The 17,711-nt window shown below is 45.3% G+C and overlaps 2 protein-coding genes across 16 annotated transcripts in view; one reads left to right on the top strand and one right to left on the bottom strand.

Moving 5' to 3' along the window:
- Positions 1 to 2,950, bottom strand: part of CERT1 (ceramide transporter 1) — a 155,768-nt gene extending 152,818 nt beyond the window's left edge. For all 4 annotated transcript variants that reach the window (XM_005288273.5, XM_005288274.5, XM_024104551.3 and 1 more), the window contains exon 1: positions 2,817 to 2,950. In XM_005288273.5, the coding sequence (XP_005288330.1) occupies positions 2,817 to 2,912 (96 nt within the window). In that variant the 5' untranslated portion in view covers positions 2,913 to 2,950. The remainder of the gene's footprint in view (positions 1 to 2,816) is intronic.
- A 436-nt stretch (positions 2,951 to 3,386) lies between these two features.
- POLK (DNA polymerase kappa) overlaps positions 3,387 to 17,711 on the top strand; it is a 106,788-nt gene continuing 92,463 nt past the window's right edge. For 6 of the 12 annotated variants that reach the window (XM_065550094.1, XM_065550092.1, XM_065550090.1 and 3 more), the window contains exon 1: positions 3,649 to 3,776. The gene's annotated coding sequence lies outside the window, so the exon portion shown is untranslated. The other 6 variants (XM_005288276.4, XM_042855953.2, XM_065550097.1 and 3 more) reach the window with 5 other exon arrangements.

The following is a 17,711-nucleotide window of genomic DNA, read 5'->3' as shown; positions in this document are numbered from 1 at the left end:
GCTTTTCAAATGGGGTGGGGTGGAGTGTGACATGGAGTGTGTTGTGTGTATGTGGGGGGAGAGAGTGGGTTTTTGGGGATCTGAGAGTGTGGTCAGCATGCTGTCTTGTAAGTTCAAAACCCCCGTCCCTTCCCCGCCAACCCCTCTCTCTCTCACTCAAAGCAAACAGTAAATGTTTGCTTTTTCTTGGAGCTGCTAAGCAGCTGGCTTCTCGTAACTCGAGCTCTGAAAGGGCATTTCTGCATTCCTGCAGCCGATTTCACAACAATGACAAGAATGGCCCACTTGACTTAAGGGGATTATGGGACATTTCCGGAGGCTGATCACAGCGCAGTAACCGCAACACCTCGTTCACACCGGTGCCGCGGCTCTCCAGCAGGGGAACAGCAAATGTTATTCCACTCGCCGAGGTGGAGTACCAGCAGCGTTGTAGCTGCGGAGTCAGAGTGCTCTACGTGCCTTGCCAGTGTGGACAGGGAGTGAGCTAGGGCGCCCCGGGGCTCCTTTATTGCGTTGTAACTCACAAGTGTAGCCAAGGCTCTAACTATTTGCACTAACTTCCTCATGAACTTCCTCTATAGACAAGCCATAAACTCCGGCTTTTCCCTCCTGCAAAAATGATGAAATCCTGAGCACCTAAGACACTGCAGGGAATTCAAGGAAAAAAACCCTTTTATTACTAGTTTGGAGTCTTGTTTTGTTTTAAAAAGGCTTTTTTAATATTTAATTTCTATTTGCCAACTAAACAGGTTATTATGCAATAATTTCAGTTAAACTCATTTGCCTCTCAGGTATTACAGAAGACATTAATTAACTAGCAAAGAAATTAAAGTTAGCCAGTCACTCATATAATACCTTCCAGCAGGTTCACTGCAACAGGTTTTATCATATTTCACAATTCAGATTATTTCTCATTAAGTGTTTTTACTTGAAGGTTAACAGCAAAGGCAATAGCTATAATATGAGCATAAACACTACAAACAAAACTCTAAAAAATGCACATAGTGCATGTATAATAATACATAGATGTTTGGGAAACACCTTGGGATTTAGCATACATGATAACCCATCATTAAGACCTAGAATGCAATTTTTAGACTCCATTTCTTTTGCCAATATTAAAATGGATGGCATACTACAAACAAATACCAGATTTTTACTTTATGATCTGGATCGCCTAATAAGGAGGTAACATTGCAGAAATCTCGGGCAATAAGCCACATTTCCGAACCAAATCATGTAAAAAACCCACTGTAATGTACCTCCTGTCCCCTCCCCAGCATCAGACATGAGATCCCACACAGATCAGTGTGCCAAGGCCAGTCTCCTCTCCTCAACACTGCTCCCTTCTGTGAGCTCAGAAACATTTTTTTAATTGGAAAGAGTTCATAAACAGAGTCCTACTCCCTCAAAAAACACAGTACCATAGGTTTTTAAGTATACAGGGGATGTTCACAGGTCATGGGATTCTGAATCATGCATTCAGTTCTGGCTTAAACCCCTCCTTACAGTGTAGGGTGACAAAGAGATGCAAAAACAACATTTTAATTCTCTGGACATTTGGGTATGTATTGACAAGTTACTTTCTGCTACTGAAATTGTTCACTCAGAATATTTAGTCTTTAAAATACTCCTTAAAACTGAATTCCCTAACCTCATCTCACACATGTCATAAACTGTTTTATTAAATTTACAGTAATAAAAAGGAAGGAATAGGTTTAATCCTCTTTCCTCCCCCTCCCCATCATAAACATAAGCAACATAATTTTTTTGTTTTTAAAAAAGCAAGCATCCGTGCAATTTTCCCTTCTTCTCCACCCGGATCTCCTACTACCAGGGTTTTTTATTGCACTGTTTTGATGCTGGGATTAAAGGCCATGCCACTCCTCTTTGACGTATCCCTATTGATTAGAAGTGATTTGTATGTACACATCACATGCTGCTACTTCCTGCAAAAAAGTCTTGGCAAGAAAAACAAACAAACAAGAAGCTTTTCCTTTGCAACCCCAAGAACTCTCCCTCTTCCCCATACAGGCTCAGCGTGGAGTCCCACACCAGTCACTACAGGTATCATTACAACCTAGCCCGCAACGCACACTACCTAGGAGAGGATTGCCAGGCTCCAGTCAAAAACCTGATGAATGGAGATGCCCTCGCTGCCAGCACTCACATTCAGCAGGAGAATTATTCTAGTTACAGACCCTGCTGTCCCAAAATTTACATTTGGGGAGGGTGAATCAAAGGGTGGGGATCGAGAAAGAAGGGACAAGGGGACGCTCATTCATGACGAGGATGCCTCTTCATTTAGGAAGGGAAGGAGGTGAGACTCCCCCATCTGTTTGGAGGATGGATTTTAAGACAGTCTCCACAGCCTCTCCGCGAGGAAGGGCTCCCCGCCCCGCCTGGTTTACAGGAAGGAGAGCCCTAAAAGCGGCGCTTAGCTTCTCCCCGAGAGAAGGGGGAGAGCTGGGAGTACTGCGGGGGTTCCCCTCGCAGCAGGGCGGGCTGGAGGGGACGGCCTCGCGGTGTGTGCGGGCCGTTACAGCTCCTCCCGCGGGCTGGGGGTGGATGTTTTGCTGCGAGTGACTCACTGCCAGTATCCCCCAGGTCAGGCGGCCGCTGCCCCAGCCAAGCCAGAACCCTGTCTCCGCGGGGGAAAGGGGTGCGGGGCTGCCCCTCAGAGGGGTAACCCCGGCGAGACAGGGGATCCTAGCCCGATTCTGCCGGGCAGAGCAGGGGTGCGCGCGGTGCCCACCCGCCCGGGAAGGGGGGGGGCTCCGAGTCCCCCGGGTGGCACGGCGGAAGGGGCTGCTCACCTTGCTGAGAACCCCACAGAGCTCAACAGGCGGCCCGGACTCGGTCTCGGGATCCTCCTCGGAGCCGGAGGAATTCCAGCTCTGGTTGTCCGACATGGAGACGCCGCCCGCAGCCACCACCGAGCAGGGAAACAGCGAGCGGCCCCCGCCCACAGCAGCCTCTTCCTGCCTTGGGAACGGGAGCGACGGCCAGGGGGGCTCTACCTGGGCGACACCTCTCGACTCCCGAGGGGGCGCCAGCCGCGCCTGCCCTCTCTGCAGCTGCCGGGGCCGCGGCTCCGTGACTCGACTCTCCGCCTCTGCCCTCACTGCAGCGCCGCGACCCCGACCCACGGTGAGAGCCACAGTGCAAGGAACGAGTGACTATCTCCGCTCAGAGCGCCACCGCAGCTGCTGCCGCCATCTTACTCTAGGCAGGAGATTGCTCTCTGCCACTATTTACCAACTCCCCCCAGCACCACTGTGGAGGGGCGCCTTGCTTGCTGGGAATTGTAGTCTGGAGGGAGGGGCACGGAGTCTGATGGCGCGATGCATCATGGGAATGACCTCATGGAGCACTGCATCCTGGGAGTTGTAGTCTAGGGCGGGGGAAGACCTCCGCTTTTTATTTAAAAGCTAAGGACAGCCATTTTGGTTCGGTTGTGTGTCTTCTAATTACGGCCTCCCTTTCTCCCTCCCCCAGTCCTCTAGCCAGCGCCCACCCAGGTATGTAGCTGCGGCTTCAGTTCGGCTGTCAGTTGAGGCTGGCCTCCCTCCCCTCCCCCCAGGCGTGGTCCTTCGGGGAACAGGCTCTGTGTTTCCTCCAGTTACAAACGTTTCCCTTAACCAATATGGAGGCGGGGGAGGGAGGCAATGAGAACACAGGAAGGGGGGGAGCAGCAGGGAAGTTAGGTGCCGTCCGCTCTGAATTGACAAACAGAGCAGGGGGAGCTTGGAAGTGATGCTTCTTTCCATCCACAGGTAAAACATGCCGCGCCTAGCCGCGGCGTCCTCCCGACCCGGGCACGCTGGGCTCTGCCCACTTTTCGTAGGGTCGGTACAGAAGGGGCAAAAGGGACTCACGCGGGGCACTGAGGAGCTGGGACAGAAAGAGGGAAACCAGCAGCAGCCAAATCACCCTCTGCTAAGTTACCCCCTCCGTTCCAAACGGAGAGAGAGAGAGACGGGGTGGGGGGGTGGGGGGAGGCCATTCACAACACTATCCCCTGCCCTACTCAAAGGAAATGTGTTAACCTCTGAACTGCGGTTTTGAAATAAATCCTTTCTGCACCTATGTGTGACTCTGACAGTCTGCTCTTCTGGCATGTCAGGGCATGTCTGCACTGCACACTAGAGCTATGTCTACACTAGCACTTTTGTCCATATAACTTATGTCACTGGGGTGTGTGTGTATGTGAAAAAAACACACCCCCTGAGTGAGAAGTACACTGACAGAAGGGCTGGTATAGGCAGAGCTATGTGGACAGGAGATGCTCTCCTGCCAACATAGCTACTGTCACTCATTGAGAGTGGTTTAATTATGTCAACAGGAGAGCTCTCTCCCATCAGCATAGAGCGGCTACATGGGAGATCTTATAGCAGTGCAGCTGCATCAGTACAGCTGTGCCTCTGTAAACTCTCTAGTGTAGACATGGCCTTAGCCTCGGCTCTGACTCTGATTTGAACCCAACCCATGCCCCCCTTCCATCCACACACACATCAGTCAGATTCAAGTCAGCAAGCACTCAGGACCTAGGATCCTTTTGGGTGGGAGGTAGGTCAGAACACAAGTCCTGCTGTGAGACTGGTCCAAGCCCTATTATTTTGCAGTATAGATGCAGGTCTAGCTGTGGACCCGAGTCAGAAGGTCTGCATAGTGCAGTATGGTCCCGTAAAAGCTGGTTCCAGGAATTGTAAACCAAGTTGTACGATACAGTGTGGAAGCTCAGGGAACACCAAGTCCACAAGTCCAGGTCCAACAAATCCATTTTTAGTATGCAGTGTAGAGATACCTTCAAGATTTAATTGCATATAGTGCAGTGGGCCCCACATTTTTATGTCATGCCCCCCCCCCCCCTAATGTAATCTGTCCACGCCCCACGGGAGATGCGGCTGCGGCTGCATTCAGGAAGCAGGCCACGGTCAAGGGCCGGAGCTGTGGCTGTGGCTGCAGCTGGGAGCTGCGACCTGGGGCAGGGCTGGGCTGTGTTTGGGCTGTAGCTGCGGATGAGGCCGGAGCAGAGCTGGGGGTAGACGGGGCTTGGTCATGCTCCCTCCCCACCCCCTGTGGGGACTGGCCTGGGCCCCACTGTGCACTGCCCCAAATGATCCTCTGTGCCCCCATAGCGGGGCACGCCCCACAGTTTGGGGATCATTGATATAGTGGTTTAGTTTAATTTTGATTATCTTGCTACAAGAAGAGGAGGCAAATTGTATGTTGGTGGAACATTATTACAAACTTGGCACTCAAAAAAGAAAGTCAAGCTTTATATTTGTGCAATCAATGTAGTAAACTTTAGCTTCATAATATTGTACAGTGCAGAGAACAAAATGACAAAGATTTGTGATTTTTTTGTTGTTTTTCAAAATCACTTACGAATGAGTAGTGTAAGGGCAGGCCTACACTACAAATTTACATTGGCACAGCTGCACACCTGTAGCATGTGTGATGAAGACGCTCTAAGATGATAGAAGAGACTCTCCTGTCAGCTTAATAACTCCACCTCCATGAGACGCAGTAGCTATGTCTGCAGGAGAAGCTCTCCCATTGATGTAGTGCTGCCTACACGGGAGGATGGGTGGGTGTTAAGATCGGTATAACTGCTTTGCTTAGGTGTGAGGATTTTTCACAGCCCGAAGTGAGGTAGTTATACTGATATAAGTTTATAGTGTAGACCTGGCCTAAATATAAACAAGAAAAGGGTTAACAAAACATACTTGTGTATATTTACAAGGTGAGCATTACCAGTAGGGAAAAATTGCCAAAATAGTGACTTACAACTTTACTGTTTTACAAGTGGATGTAGGAAATTGTCAGTGTATTTAAGGCTCATGTATAATCAGTTTTCTATTTCATCAATGTGTAAAATAATCTGTGTTAAAGATCAAATTTTGAATAAGGCAATCCATTTCACTTTTCAGACATGTAAGTTGCTGATGTTCATGAGTCATTGAAATGCTATTGTAAAGCTGCATTTCCTCTAAACTGCGGAACTTATGACATATAGCTTGTGACTTTGTAACAAAGGCTGTATTTAAAATGTGGCCGCCTAGCATTGGTTATATAGTTCACTGTGTGCATTTTGCACATTTGAGACCACTAGAACTAGTGCCCACTCATAATAAGTAGTGCAAGGGCAGGCCTACACTACACATTTACATTGGCGCAGCTGCAGTGCATGTGATGAAGACGCTCTAAGATGATAGAAGAGAGCTCTCCCAACAGCTTAGTAACTCCATCTCCATGAGAGGCAGTAGCTATGTCGGCAGGAGAAGCTCTCCCACTTATGTACTGCCTACACGGGAGGGTGGGTGGTGGGTGTTAAGGTCGGTATAACTGCTTCGCTCAGGCATGAGGATTGTTCACACCCCAGAGTGACATAGTTATACTGATATAAGTTTATAGTGTAGACCTGGCCTAAATATAAAGAAGAAAAGGGTTAACAGAACATATATTATAAACAGAAACTGAGTACCAAAAATAGAAATACTTCCAGGTTGCCAAAACTGACAGAAAAACATATCCTCATTCAAGCAGGTTTTACATCTAATGTAAAATTGTGCATTTAATGAATTATACTGGCAAACATTATTTTAACACCTTACAGGCAGGGGTCCAAATAATCAAAATTAAAAAAAAAAAAAAAAGAGTTAAGATTGAAAGTGTTTGATTTGAGTCCAGATTTTTTTTACATTGGCTTTTTTTTTTTTTTTTTTAAGTCCACCTTCAAAAACACCCCAATGGTACAATGTCTGGCCTTTCCACAGCTATATAACACTTCATCCTTTCAGACTAAAAAATTGTAAGCATTTAAAGCTTTTATTCACACTTTTATCTGTAACTCACCCCCTCAATGATTTATCGTGGTCCTCTGCATTCATCTCTGTGCCTCTTCCTGATTCTTTGTAACTCTCCATGCCCTACTCTAGTCCCTATCACATCTCTTTAATGTCTCATGTTCTGCCATCTCCAGGTCCTGTGCCCCCTATGTGTCTCCCAGTGCTTTACGCTCCTTTCCAGACACTCCCATACCTTTTTTTTCTTCCATGCACCCTTTTATTTTTCTTGGTACCCTTATCCTCTGTCTTAGTCCCCTGTGCAACCTTGTTCATGCCACCCTCAGTGCACTACACTCTCTCATGGCTTTTCTGGTCCCCAGCACTCACTTTCCATGTCTTACTTCCCTTTGTCCCCCACCCCTATTCCATGCCCCTTATGTGCTCCTCCTCCAGAACTCCCATTTTCAGACCAGGGTCCATCTGACCTCTTAGTTCCCTACCCCAATCCCTGTTCCTTCTGGTCTCCTAGATAGAAGTTGTGGGGAGCTTAAAAACTAGTTTTATAATGGGAAACTAGCATCAATCTAAACCAGGCCTGCACAACTCGTAAAGCGGCGAGGGCCATATTACTCCAAAGAAAACAGCTGAGGACCGAAACCCCCCAAGCGCCACCAACCGCGCGCCACCAACCGCCCCCCTCCCAGCGCCACCAGCCCGCCCGAAACACAAACCCCGCCCCCCCCCAGCGCCGCCTGCCCGCCCCACGGAAACAACCCCCCCCCCAGCGTTGCTGAAACACACGCACCCCAGGGCTACCTGCCCTGTGGAAACAAACCCTCCTTCCCCAGCGCCGCCCCCCCGAAACAGCAGAATTGAACCTCGGTAATTTGTTATAGCGGGCCCTTAATGTAGTATAATTAAGGTAAAAGAAAAATGTCTTTTTGCTAGAAGTAGAATAAGATCTTCCCCCCACTTTGTAATCAATTGCCCTGTTGAATGACTGAGGTGTGAATGAGGAAGGCATGGAAGGCAGGCACCTCCAGACAGCTGCAACCCTTGCAGAGGGCAGGGCTGGCTCTAGGATTTTGCCGCCCCAAGCAAAAAATATTTTGGCCGCCCCCCCTTTTTTTTCGTGCCCCCGGCCCCGCCCCAACTCCACCCCTTCCGAACCCCTTCCCCAAATCCCCAGCCCCGCCTCCTCCCCCAGCATGCTGCATTGCCCCTCCCCATTACTTCCTGCAGGCCCCCCCGCGACCTCCCGCCCTAGCTCATCTCTGCTCCGCCTGCTCCCCCGGGGCGTGCCGCCGCTCCGCTTCTCCCCCCTCCCTCTCAGGTGAGGGAGGGCGGAGAAGCGGAGTAGCAGTGCATTCAGGGGAGCAGGCGGAGTGGAGGTGAGCTAGGGTGGGGGGGGCGCAGGAAGTAACGGGGGTAGAGGAAGCACTCCCCACTCCAGCTCACCTCTGCTCCCCCTCCGCTGCCTCCCCCGAGCGCCCCACCACTTGGCTTCTCCTCCCTCCCAGCCTTGCTTTGCGAAACAGCGGTTTCACGCGCAGCAAGCCTGGGAGGGAGGGGGGAGAAGCGGGGCGACGGCGGCGCGCTCAGGGGTGCAGGCGGAGGCAGAGCGGAGGCGAGCTGGGGTGGCAAACTGGGGCGGCGGGGGCACTTTTTCCCCATGCCCCGGAGTCAGCACCTATGATGGCCGGTACCAGAATGCTGCCCCTAGAAATGTGCCGCCCCAAGCACCTGCTTGTTTTGCTGGTGCCTGGAGCCGGCTCTGGGAGAGGGGATGGGAGCCAGACCAGATCGGTAGAACAGGTCAGCCACCGATTTGCTGCTCGCCTCCTCAGCCCCCCTCCCCCGGCTCGCCTATTCACCCCCCGCCACTGCCCACTCGCTCACCTCCTCAGCCCCCTACCCCTCCGGCTCGCCGGCTCACCTGCCCCCCCGCCACTGCCCGCCCGCTCGCCTCCTCAGCCCCCCATCCCCCTCGGCTCGCCTACTTACCCCCCGCCACTGCCCGCCCACTCACCTCCTCAGCCCCCCCTCCAACCTCCGAGCTCACCTACTCAGCCCCCCTCCCTCACCCGCCGCTTGCCTATTCACCCCCTGCGGGCCTCACAGTAAGCCCACCTGGGCCACATGTGGCCCCCGGGCCGCATGTTGTGCAGGCCTGATCTAAACCATGGAGTAGCTACTGTTGCTCCATAATTATGATGTATTGAATAAAAAACAAGAAAATTAAATACAAAAATAGTTTTTCATAGCTCTGTTAAATAAACCATGACATTTGTAATAGATGATCATTAGAGCCCTGCAAATCTGCGGATATCTGCTTTCTATCCACGGATCATTTCTGCAGATCGTGGATCAGATGCAGATACAAATTTTGTATCCACACAGGGCTAGTGATCATGATTTATCTTTAAAAAGAGTAAGTTTTAAATATATGAATAATTGGTTCACTCACTTTTTCTCCAGTGCTTCTATCTTTTCCTTATTTTCTGATTACTGTTTCCCTATATGACTCTTGATCTTCTTTTTCTGAATCCTGCATAAACACAGGTTGACCTGGAGCCTTCAGGATCTAGTGTTCTTTGAGAGACATCAACTTATAATTGTTCTTACATTTAAAACCATTTAAAAGGCTGTCCTTCAAGTGCTTTTGTTTAAAAAGCAAAATTTGTCTCTAATATGTAAACTGCTTTTAATATTTTTGAAAATGTGATTTCTTTCCAGAACAATTGCATGTGATTTCCAGAAAAGAGAACACAATTTAGGGATGTTTTAAAGTGAAACATGAAATATTTTAGAAGTTCTGTTGCTGAAAGAATATACAGAATATAAATGTACATTTTTCTGTACAAACGAGATTGCAAGTGGGTGTACACCTTTTGGCATGCCCTTTGCTAGTGAGTTTTGATCATGGCAATTTTTTAAGTAACCTTTTCTGGCTATATTACAAATTGTTCAACATTTGTTTTCTGTGGTTCAGATATATTAAATAATGTCGATAAGCATATCTGTATACTGCAAACCAAGATCAGTAGATTTCATTTGAAAAAGTATTGTAATGCTATATAAAAATTGAGACAGGAGGAGAAACTGCAGATAACAAAACAGTTCTTTGTCCTCAAAGTACATTTGGAAATCTTCAAGCCAAACCAATTTTTCTAGACAAAGTTATAAAGGAGCTAAAAACTGAGCTTATAATGGGACCTGATTACAGCCTTATCTTGGGAGAATTCATATGCGTGTGGACAGCATTTAGGGGAGTTCAAATAATTTAATAATAGGTGATAGCATAATCATTGACATTTTTTCTTTATTTTTGTTTGTTTGTTTTCAAATACTATGTTTCAGAAGAGACATGATTTCAGACATCTGTGAAGGGGGCCTGATTATCAGAAAATCCTGAGCCAACTGCTCTTTTAAAAATCACGTCTCATTAAGATGTTTCAACTTCAGCACCCAAAATCACTAGTCTTGTCTGAAAATCTTGGCCCAGTTTTATATTCATCTATTCAGCTGTATCAGCACATCACATCCTTAGCAATTTAGCAATACAAAATTGGGATAAAATATTTAAATTTCTCTCTTTAGATTTTTCATTACTAGCTCTCTAAAACAAAGGCTACAAACATGTAACAATCTCAGCTCTTCATCTGAATGAGTCAACAGCAAACTGAGGATGTTAAGTTTCTGTACGCATACACGCTAATGTCTGTCACTCTCCATCAATTCTTCCTGCCAGTTCTATTCTTGTAAATCAGCAGGGGATTGAAACTGACAAGAATCCTGTTTTCCAGGTTCTTCAGAAACCAGAGCTGTTGTAAATTTCAAACCCCTGTGGATCAAAAGAATGGAGCTTGTGACCCTGTGACCTGCATATTGGCATGTGTCTTTGTTTATTTGTGGTTTAACACAGCTGATAGATGTTCCCCTTATAATGATTAAACTATTTTTTAAAGGGCTTAAAGAGGAGGTTACATTTGAGCCTGTCAGCCAGTGTTCTTTTTGTACAGGACTTCTCAGTAGCAAAGGGAGATGTACATTAGGCGCATAGGCATAAATCAGAGAGAAATCTGGACTACAATGTTGTTATTTTAGGTTAAAACAGTGGTCTTCAATCTTTTTATGCACAAGATCACTTTTTGAATTTAAATGCAACCCAGGAGCTACCCCGCCCCTTCCCAGAAGCCCCACCTCACTCACTCCATCCCCCTCCCTCCATTGCTTGCTCTCCCCCACCCTCACTCACTTTCACCGGACTGGGGCAGGGGATTGGGGTTTGGGAGGGGGTGCAGGCTCTGGGCTGGGGCCAAGAGATTCGGGGTGTGGGAGGAGGCTTCAGGCTGAGCCTGAGGCAGGGGGTTGTGCTGCAGGCGGGGGTGTGGGGTGCAAGCTCTGGGAGGAAGTTTGGGTGCAGGAGGTGGCTCCAGGATGGGGCAGAGTGTTGGGGTGCAGGAGGGGGGGTGCGGGCTCTGAGAGGGATTTGGGGTGCAGGACGGGGCTCCGGGATGGGGCAGAGTGTTGGGGTGCAGGAGGGGGGGTGCGGGCTCTGGGAAGGATTTGGGGTGCAGGAGGGGGCTCTGGGATGGGGCAGAGTGTTGGGGTACAGGAGGGGGGGTGGGCTCTGGGAGGGATTTGGGGTGCAGGAGGGGGCTCTGGGCTGGGGCAGAGTGTTGGGGCGTAGGGGGGGTATGGTGCTGGCTCCGGGAGGGAGGTCAGGGCTGGGGCAGGGGTTCGAGGTGCTGGCTCTGGGAAGGGGCTCAGAGCTGGGGCAGGGGCTTGAAGTGCAGGAGAGGATTTGGGGTACAAGAAGGGGCATGGGGTGCTGGCTCTGGGAGGGGGCTCAGGGCTGGGGATTGGGGTGCGGGCTCCCGCCAGGCAGCACTTACCTTGGCGGATCAAAGCAAGTTCAATATAATGCGGTTTCACCTATAACACGGTAAGATTTTTTTGGCTCCCAAGGACAGCGTTATATCAGGGTAGAGGTATACTGTAGTTTGAATTCAACAAAATGCTGGACTTGGCAGAATAACTTTCCAATACATAAGTTCTTAGTAAATATTTTAATAGTATTGAACTTCCCTAACTGTGACTAACGGAAACAGATGGACATACCTCTTCTGTTGCTGCCCTAGAGATTCAGCAAGTAATCAAAACTATGCATTTGGGGAACCCCCATAGGTCTATTCGCTTATCTTTTGTATTTTATGTACATTTATCAAGATCAGCTTATTCCTGTACTAAGATGGTTGTAATTTAATTATGTAATGGTGGGAAGTGTACCTATAGCCAAATCCCTCCTGTTCAGCAATAGGAATAAAGCCAATAAATGGATCACATAATTAAGATCTTAATATATTAATAATAATACTTAGCTTTTGTGTACTTCTTTTCATCTGTGGATCCCAAAGTGCTTTACAAAAGAGATGGGTCTTAAAGTAGAACTCATAGGCCCCAACCAAAATAAGGGCCCCATTGTTCTAGGGCGCTGATCCTACAAGACATGGTCCTTGCCTCAGACAGTTTGTAATGTAAGTAAAGTGACATATGAAGGATCGTGGCTGCGGATTACCCTTAAACCATCTCCTTAGACCTTTGCCTGTTCTCCATCCATACTTCAGTTTTATTCTATCCTGCAGAAAGTAAGGAAGCAGGTGCATGAGGTGTGTGGGACTCACTCGTGGAGGATTTTCCTAGTACTTAACCTTACTTTTGCCCAAGAATATGCTCTCCTCACGTACGTGATGGACCTTAATTTTGTACTCTTCTCTGAACTTGGTTCAAGTATGTATAACACCAAAGCTCTGATATTTATTCTCCAGTCCAGGATGTATGTGCCACAATAGTTTCTTTACTTTATAAAACACACACTAAGCAAATGGACTAGTAGGAACCTACCTATCAGAGATCCAAAATAATATCTGTTAATGTTTTGCATATTGTATTTTTAGTGGTGAAAAGTTGTTCAATGTGGTAAGACTGAATTACATCCCCACCACACACAAAAAAACAAAAAGTTGGGCTTTTGACAGCTTGCAGTCTGATTGATCTGTTAACTTAAAGGAGAGGCTATGATTATCAATGACTTCCTTTCATAACATTATGCTATGTTGAGGCACTTAGCCTATTTGCCTGCTATCCTTGTTGTTTGTCTTGGCTCTTGAGTCCTTTGCCTCTCCTAGGAGTGTAGGAAAGTGGGGAGGAGGCACAGTAAAGTTGTCATGACAAATATATATATTGGGGTAATTCACTGCTTTCTGAATCCCAAAAGAACACTGAATTATCCCCACACCCTTATGGCAGTGCATTGTAATCAGTGTTGTGTTTAACTCTTTTCTGATGTTTGACTGAGCTAAGCATGAATGTGGTTTTAGTGTTTAACTAAAAAATGATTTTATTTTATTGTGGGATTTTTTAAAAAAGGGTAAATATTCTTGTCTGATTTTTAATCTCTGGTACTGGTAGCTGGGGATTTCTTTAGGATAATGTTTCACCTGTCTATCCATGTAAAGGCCTTAATGTTATGTATGTTCTTCATCAGAGAACTTCCAGTATATTTCTGAACTCATACCTGTGTAATTATAGGTGGAGCTGACATTGCCTAATACTTTCCATTAGAAGGCTGTTTTCAGTTGCTTGTAAATTTGCAAAACTTTAACCATTTGTGCTGAAATTTCCTATTCCAGGTGTCTATCTGAGGCTTAACATCCCCCTCCTCCCCCATAAGTTTCAATAAAAATGGTTAATCTATTTCCATGAAGGATGTTAAAATAAAATGTTATTTTCCCAATGCTGAAAAATTCTTACAAGTGTTTTATTAAAAGGTCTAGTGCCTCCAAGCTTTGGAGCAGAGACTTGAAATTCAGCAGGGGCATTGCCATGGGCCAGGGGGTGTCTTTTGCTGTCCTTGTGAAAATCCATACAGTTAGCAGAATTATAAGCCACTGAAAATTACCATTTGGATATGCTCAGTAGAACTTAAAGTAAAATTCTCCAAACAGGTTCCATTCAGTGCACATGATGGATGTTGCTCAAGAAGTGAAGCAGGACTGAATAGCAAACGAAGCATTTTTTTATAAGATGCTTCAAGTTGGGTACACAAAATCAGTGAACAATTTTGACAATTTAATCTCTGTGCCTTAATTCCCCAACTGTAATATGCGGATGATAATAGGGATGAAAAGAAATTCACTAAGTCATATATTACTATGAGTGCCATAAAAAAGCCCACAAAGAGACTGATAGCTTAGTATTCAGTATAGAATTGGGATTGTGTGCAGTAAATAAGGCATGACATCACATATTGACTGATGATGATAAAAATAAATATTGAATAGCTACACATTCATTGAGCTTCATCCACCCTGTGGAAAAAGAATAGTATGTGATCAAGGAATTAAAGTCTGTATCTAATGCATATGCCGAAGGGGAGGTCGGTGAATTAAGGTTGTGTGAGCAACTTCAGTGCTGCATTTTCTAACTTTTGAGTGCTTGACTTTGCAAACTTAATACTCCTAACACAGTTTTTGTATATAATATATTAATATTGATAAATTGATTGTGAGGTTGGGCACATTTTCACACTTCTGGCTGCAGTCGTGGCCCTATTGAAGTCAAATGGGAGTTTTGCCATTGACTTCAAGGGGGGCAATATTACACTCCAGGTGTCTGTGATAAATATGTGATAAACTGAAAAGATTCTGCTCTTGAAGGATTCTGTGTAATCAGGTACCTAAGAAAATCATAAATGTGACAAATTACTGTGTGAATTGTACCAGATTTTTAAAATAATTATTCTGTAAATGTACATTATTGGTGATGGATCCAAGTGTGGTGAAGTGAAGAGGAAAGAACCAACCTTCCTCCACTTCACAGCAGGATACAGTAAGCCTGAGTTAAGTGGTCCTCTAGCAACTTAATTTGCAGCCAATAGCTGCATAGATGTGATTATTGCCAAATGTATCCCAGAAGTTTATAATCTGCTAAGGAATCAACAATTCTGTTAAACACCAATGTAAGAGATTTTCCCACCATATAGAGCCCTTTGGATTTTAACAGTACTTCACAGTAGGCCACTTATAATGTTCATTTTTTATTTAAAAAAAAAAAGAAATTGGGTAACTGTATAGTACACTCTCTCACTAGGGAAAGGAGAGCTCAATTCCTGGTTTTAGCCTCTTGATTCCTGGGCTGCATAACTGTAAAGCACTTAGATCCCAATTGTAAGTGATATCTTGTATTGATCAATAGCCATCCCTGGTTAGGTGCCGCATTGATGGGAAGCCAGGGTAAATTTCGGTCTTTTATTCTGTTTCTCTTTCTCATTTGTACTATTAACTTCAGAGTACTCTATCCCTTTTGTATCTCTTGTTCTATATGCACAATGATCCCTTGCAGTCAAAATTGAATGAAATTAAATCCTTTTCTTTCTGACTTAGTTAATTGTGGTGTCTCTTGTCCCTTTGTGGATCTGTAGAATTCTTTTTTAACATTAATAAGAGTTGCACTCATTGCTGCATGTTGGCTTTTTTCACTAGGATCAAAGGTAAATTCAGTTTTATATTGATATGCCCTCTCTCTCTGTGGATTAAATCCTGCAGTAATAGGGGAATGTGTACAATTATCCAGTAATTTTTTTTTCATTCCCAACATTTGTGTGTTGAGTTAACTCTTATACTTTTGCCTTGTTCTCATTTGAAAATAGACATATTCTACAAAAGCAGAGGTAAAGGGATAGTTAAATCTATTTTTACTTGCGAAAATCTCAGAAGCTTACTTTATGGACATGTAGTAATGATACCAAGTGTCAAGTTTTAATTAAATGTTTTTGTTGTCATTTAATAGTCTTATTGGAATTGTGAAGAAATCGGGAAATGGGGCTTCTTATTGGAATGAGGGTAGTTGATTTTTTTAGCACATCACAACTAGCAAGTCAAAGGATTCTGGTGGTGGAATTACTGGGATTTGAATGAAGGCAAGCTACAGGGTTGCAGCAAAAATAGATACTTATTTTAAGTTAGGAGAGGGGCACTTGATATATAATCACTTCCTCTTAGTGCCACTTCACACACATGTCCTTATTCCTCTTCTGCTCTCCCCATGCTGCTCTCTTTCTGGTATCTCCAGGACTATTAGATTCCCCACTTCTTTCTCTGACTTCTTTCGGGCTTCTGTGGCTTGCCTCTTCCCTGCAATATGTAATGCTTCCTTGCTGTTTGCTTCCTTCAGTCCTGATCATAAAATTACTTTTAGGCAGGATACAGAACACAATTTCTTCTCATTGGAGCCCATCTCACCAGTAGAGCATCCCACACATTAGTGACATCCTCTGAGCTGCTACCACCACCACTTGATTCTGTATCTCCTACGGAGCTATGGAGGACAGCAGCTGCTCCTCTTCAGTAGGGAACTCTCAGAAGAGACGCTTGTATTCCTCCCTAGTTGTAGTAGGTCCTCTCCTTCCAAAATAAGGTGACCAGAGAGCAAGTGTGAAAAATCCAGACACAGGGTGGGGGGTAACAGGTGCCTATATAAGACAGAGCCCCAAATGTCAGAACTGTCCCTATAAAATCGGGACATCAGGTCACCCTACTCCCAAATAATTGGAGTAATAGGTTGGTGCTCAATTGCAGGCTGACTGACTTCATGGGTTTCTCTGATCCCACACTCTACACAATAGAACACTAAGAAGAGATATTTAGCATCCCTTGCATCAAATGCTATAAGAGAAACAGTGCAATCTTACAGAGGTTTCTTGCAGTGGCAGCATCCCCGAAATACATTGGTCTGTGTAGCCATCTACCCTGCCTCCTGTTCTAAGTAGAATATGTTCATTTATGTTTCTTCAATCCATAAAACTTTGCACCCTTTTTCAAGTTGTCATAAACAAACTTTAATCTCACTGTGTTTTAAAGTCAGACAAGAATTCTTATAGTTAATTTTCATAGGTCCATTTAAACCTTTACTCCTTATCAGTTTCTGCACTGATATCAGCAACATTTTGTTCCTTCAACTTTGTTTTTGCAATGTCACATGTTCTCCCCCTCCTGTGTTTCTTTACATGTTTAAATTTGTTGTTTTCACTCTGTTTACACTGGTAGATCTCCCACTACTTTGATTTGACAGTGCTGTGCCTGTAGGTTTATTATTGCTTCCACAGTTCATTTGACTGCAGTGAGCTGATGTCTTTTTTTCCTAAGGACATGTCTTTCTGTAAACAAAATGGTCTTCAATTTTTGTTTGTCCCACTAAACAGCTGAAAGGTATTTTACCTATGACTCACCTTTTCTGTTTTGTGCGTCTGTAAATCCTGTGGAGAACTAAACTCATGTCTCCAATAAATGATTTTTGTCAATTCTAATTAAGCTATTAATTTATATTTATGTACTTTATTATTTAAGTACCAATAACGTGCTCTGTGCTATACAAGACTGGCCCTACCTAGAGGAGCCTACAGTGTCAAAGACACATTAATAGACCAGAATTAGTATTATCTTAAAATGTTACTTTTTTTCAATCACCAATGTCTTCATCATTCTCCTCCCAGTTATGTAATATTGACGTAAAGAAGGCATTTGACTGACATGAGTTAATGCTTGAAGCTCTTGCAGAAAAATGGAATCTTTAAAAATAATGTTAATAAGGAGAGGGTGGGAACCTGATGTGCTGGGATAAGGAGATCAATCCAAGCATAGGAAGCAGCATGGAAGAAGCCACAAAGACTGGAGTGGGCAAAAGAAGGAGGTAAGGAGAGAGAAATTATCTAAAATGTAGGCTTGGTGAGGCATCTCCTCTGGGGAAAAGTCATTACATCCATTGGTATTTATAATGTCTATTACCTGTGCGGCTTCTAAATTGCTTTTCTTCCCCACACATTCTCACAACCAGGCATTGCCAGTACCAGTAAGA

This window comes from Chrysemys picta, chromosome 6 (assembly GCF_011386835.1).
Source record: "Chrysemys picta bellii isolate R12L10 chromosome 6, ASM1138683v2, whole genome shotgun sequence".
NCBI lineage: Eukaryota > Metazoa > Chordata > Testudines > Emydidae > Chrysemys > Chrysemys picta.
The sequence above is the reverse complement of the archived record's forward strand: the minus strand, read 5'-3'. Positions and strand labels throughout refer to the sequence as shown.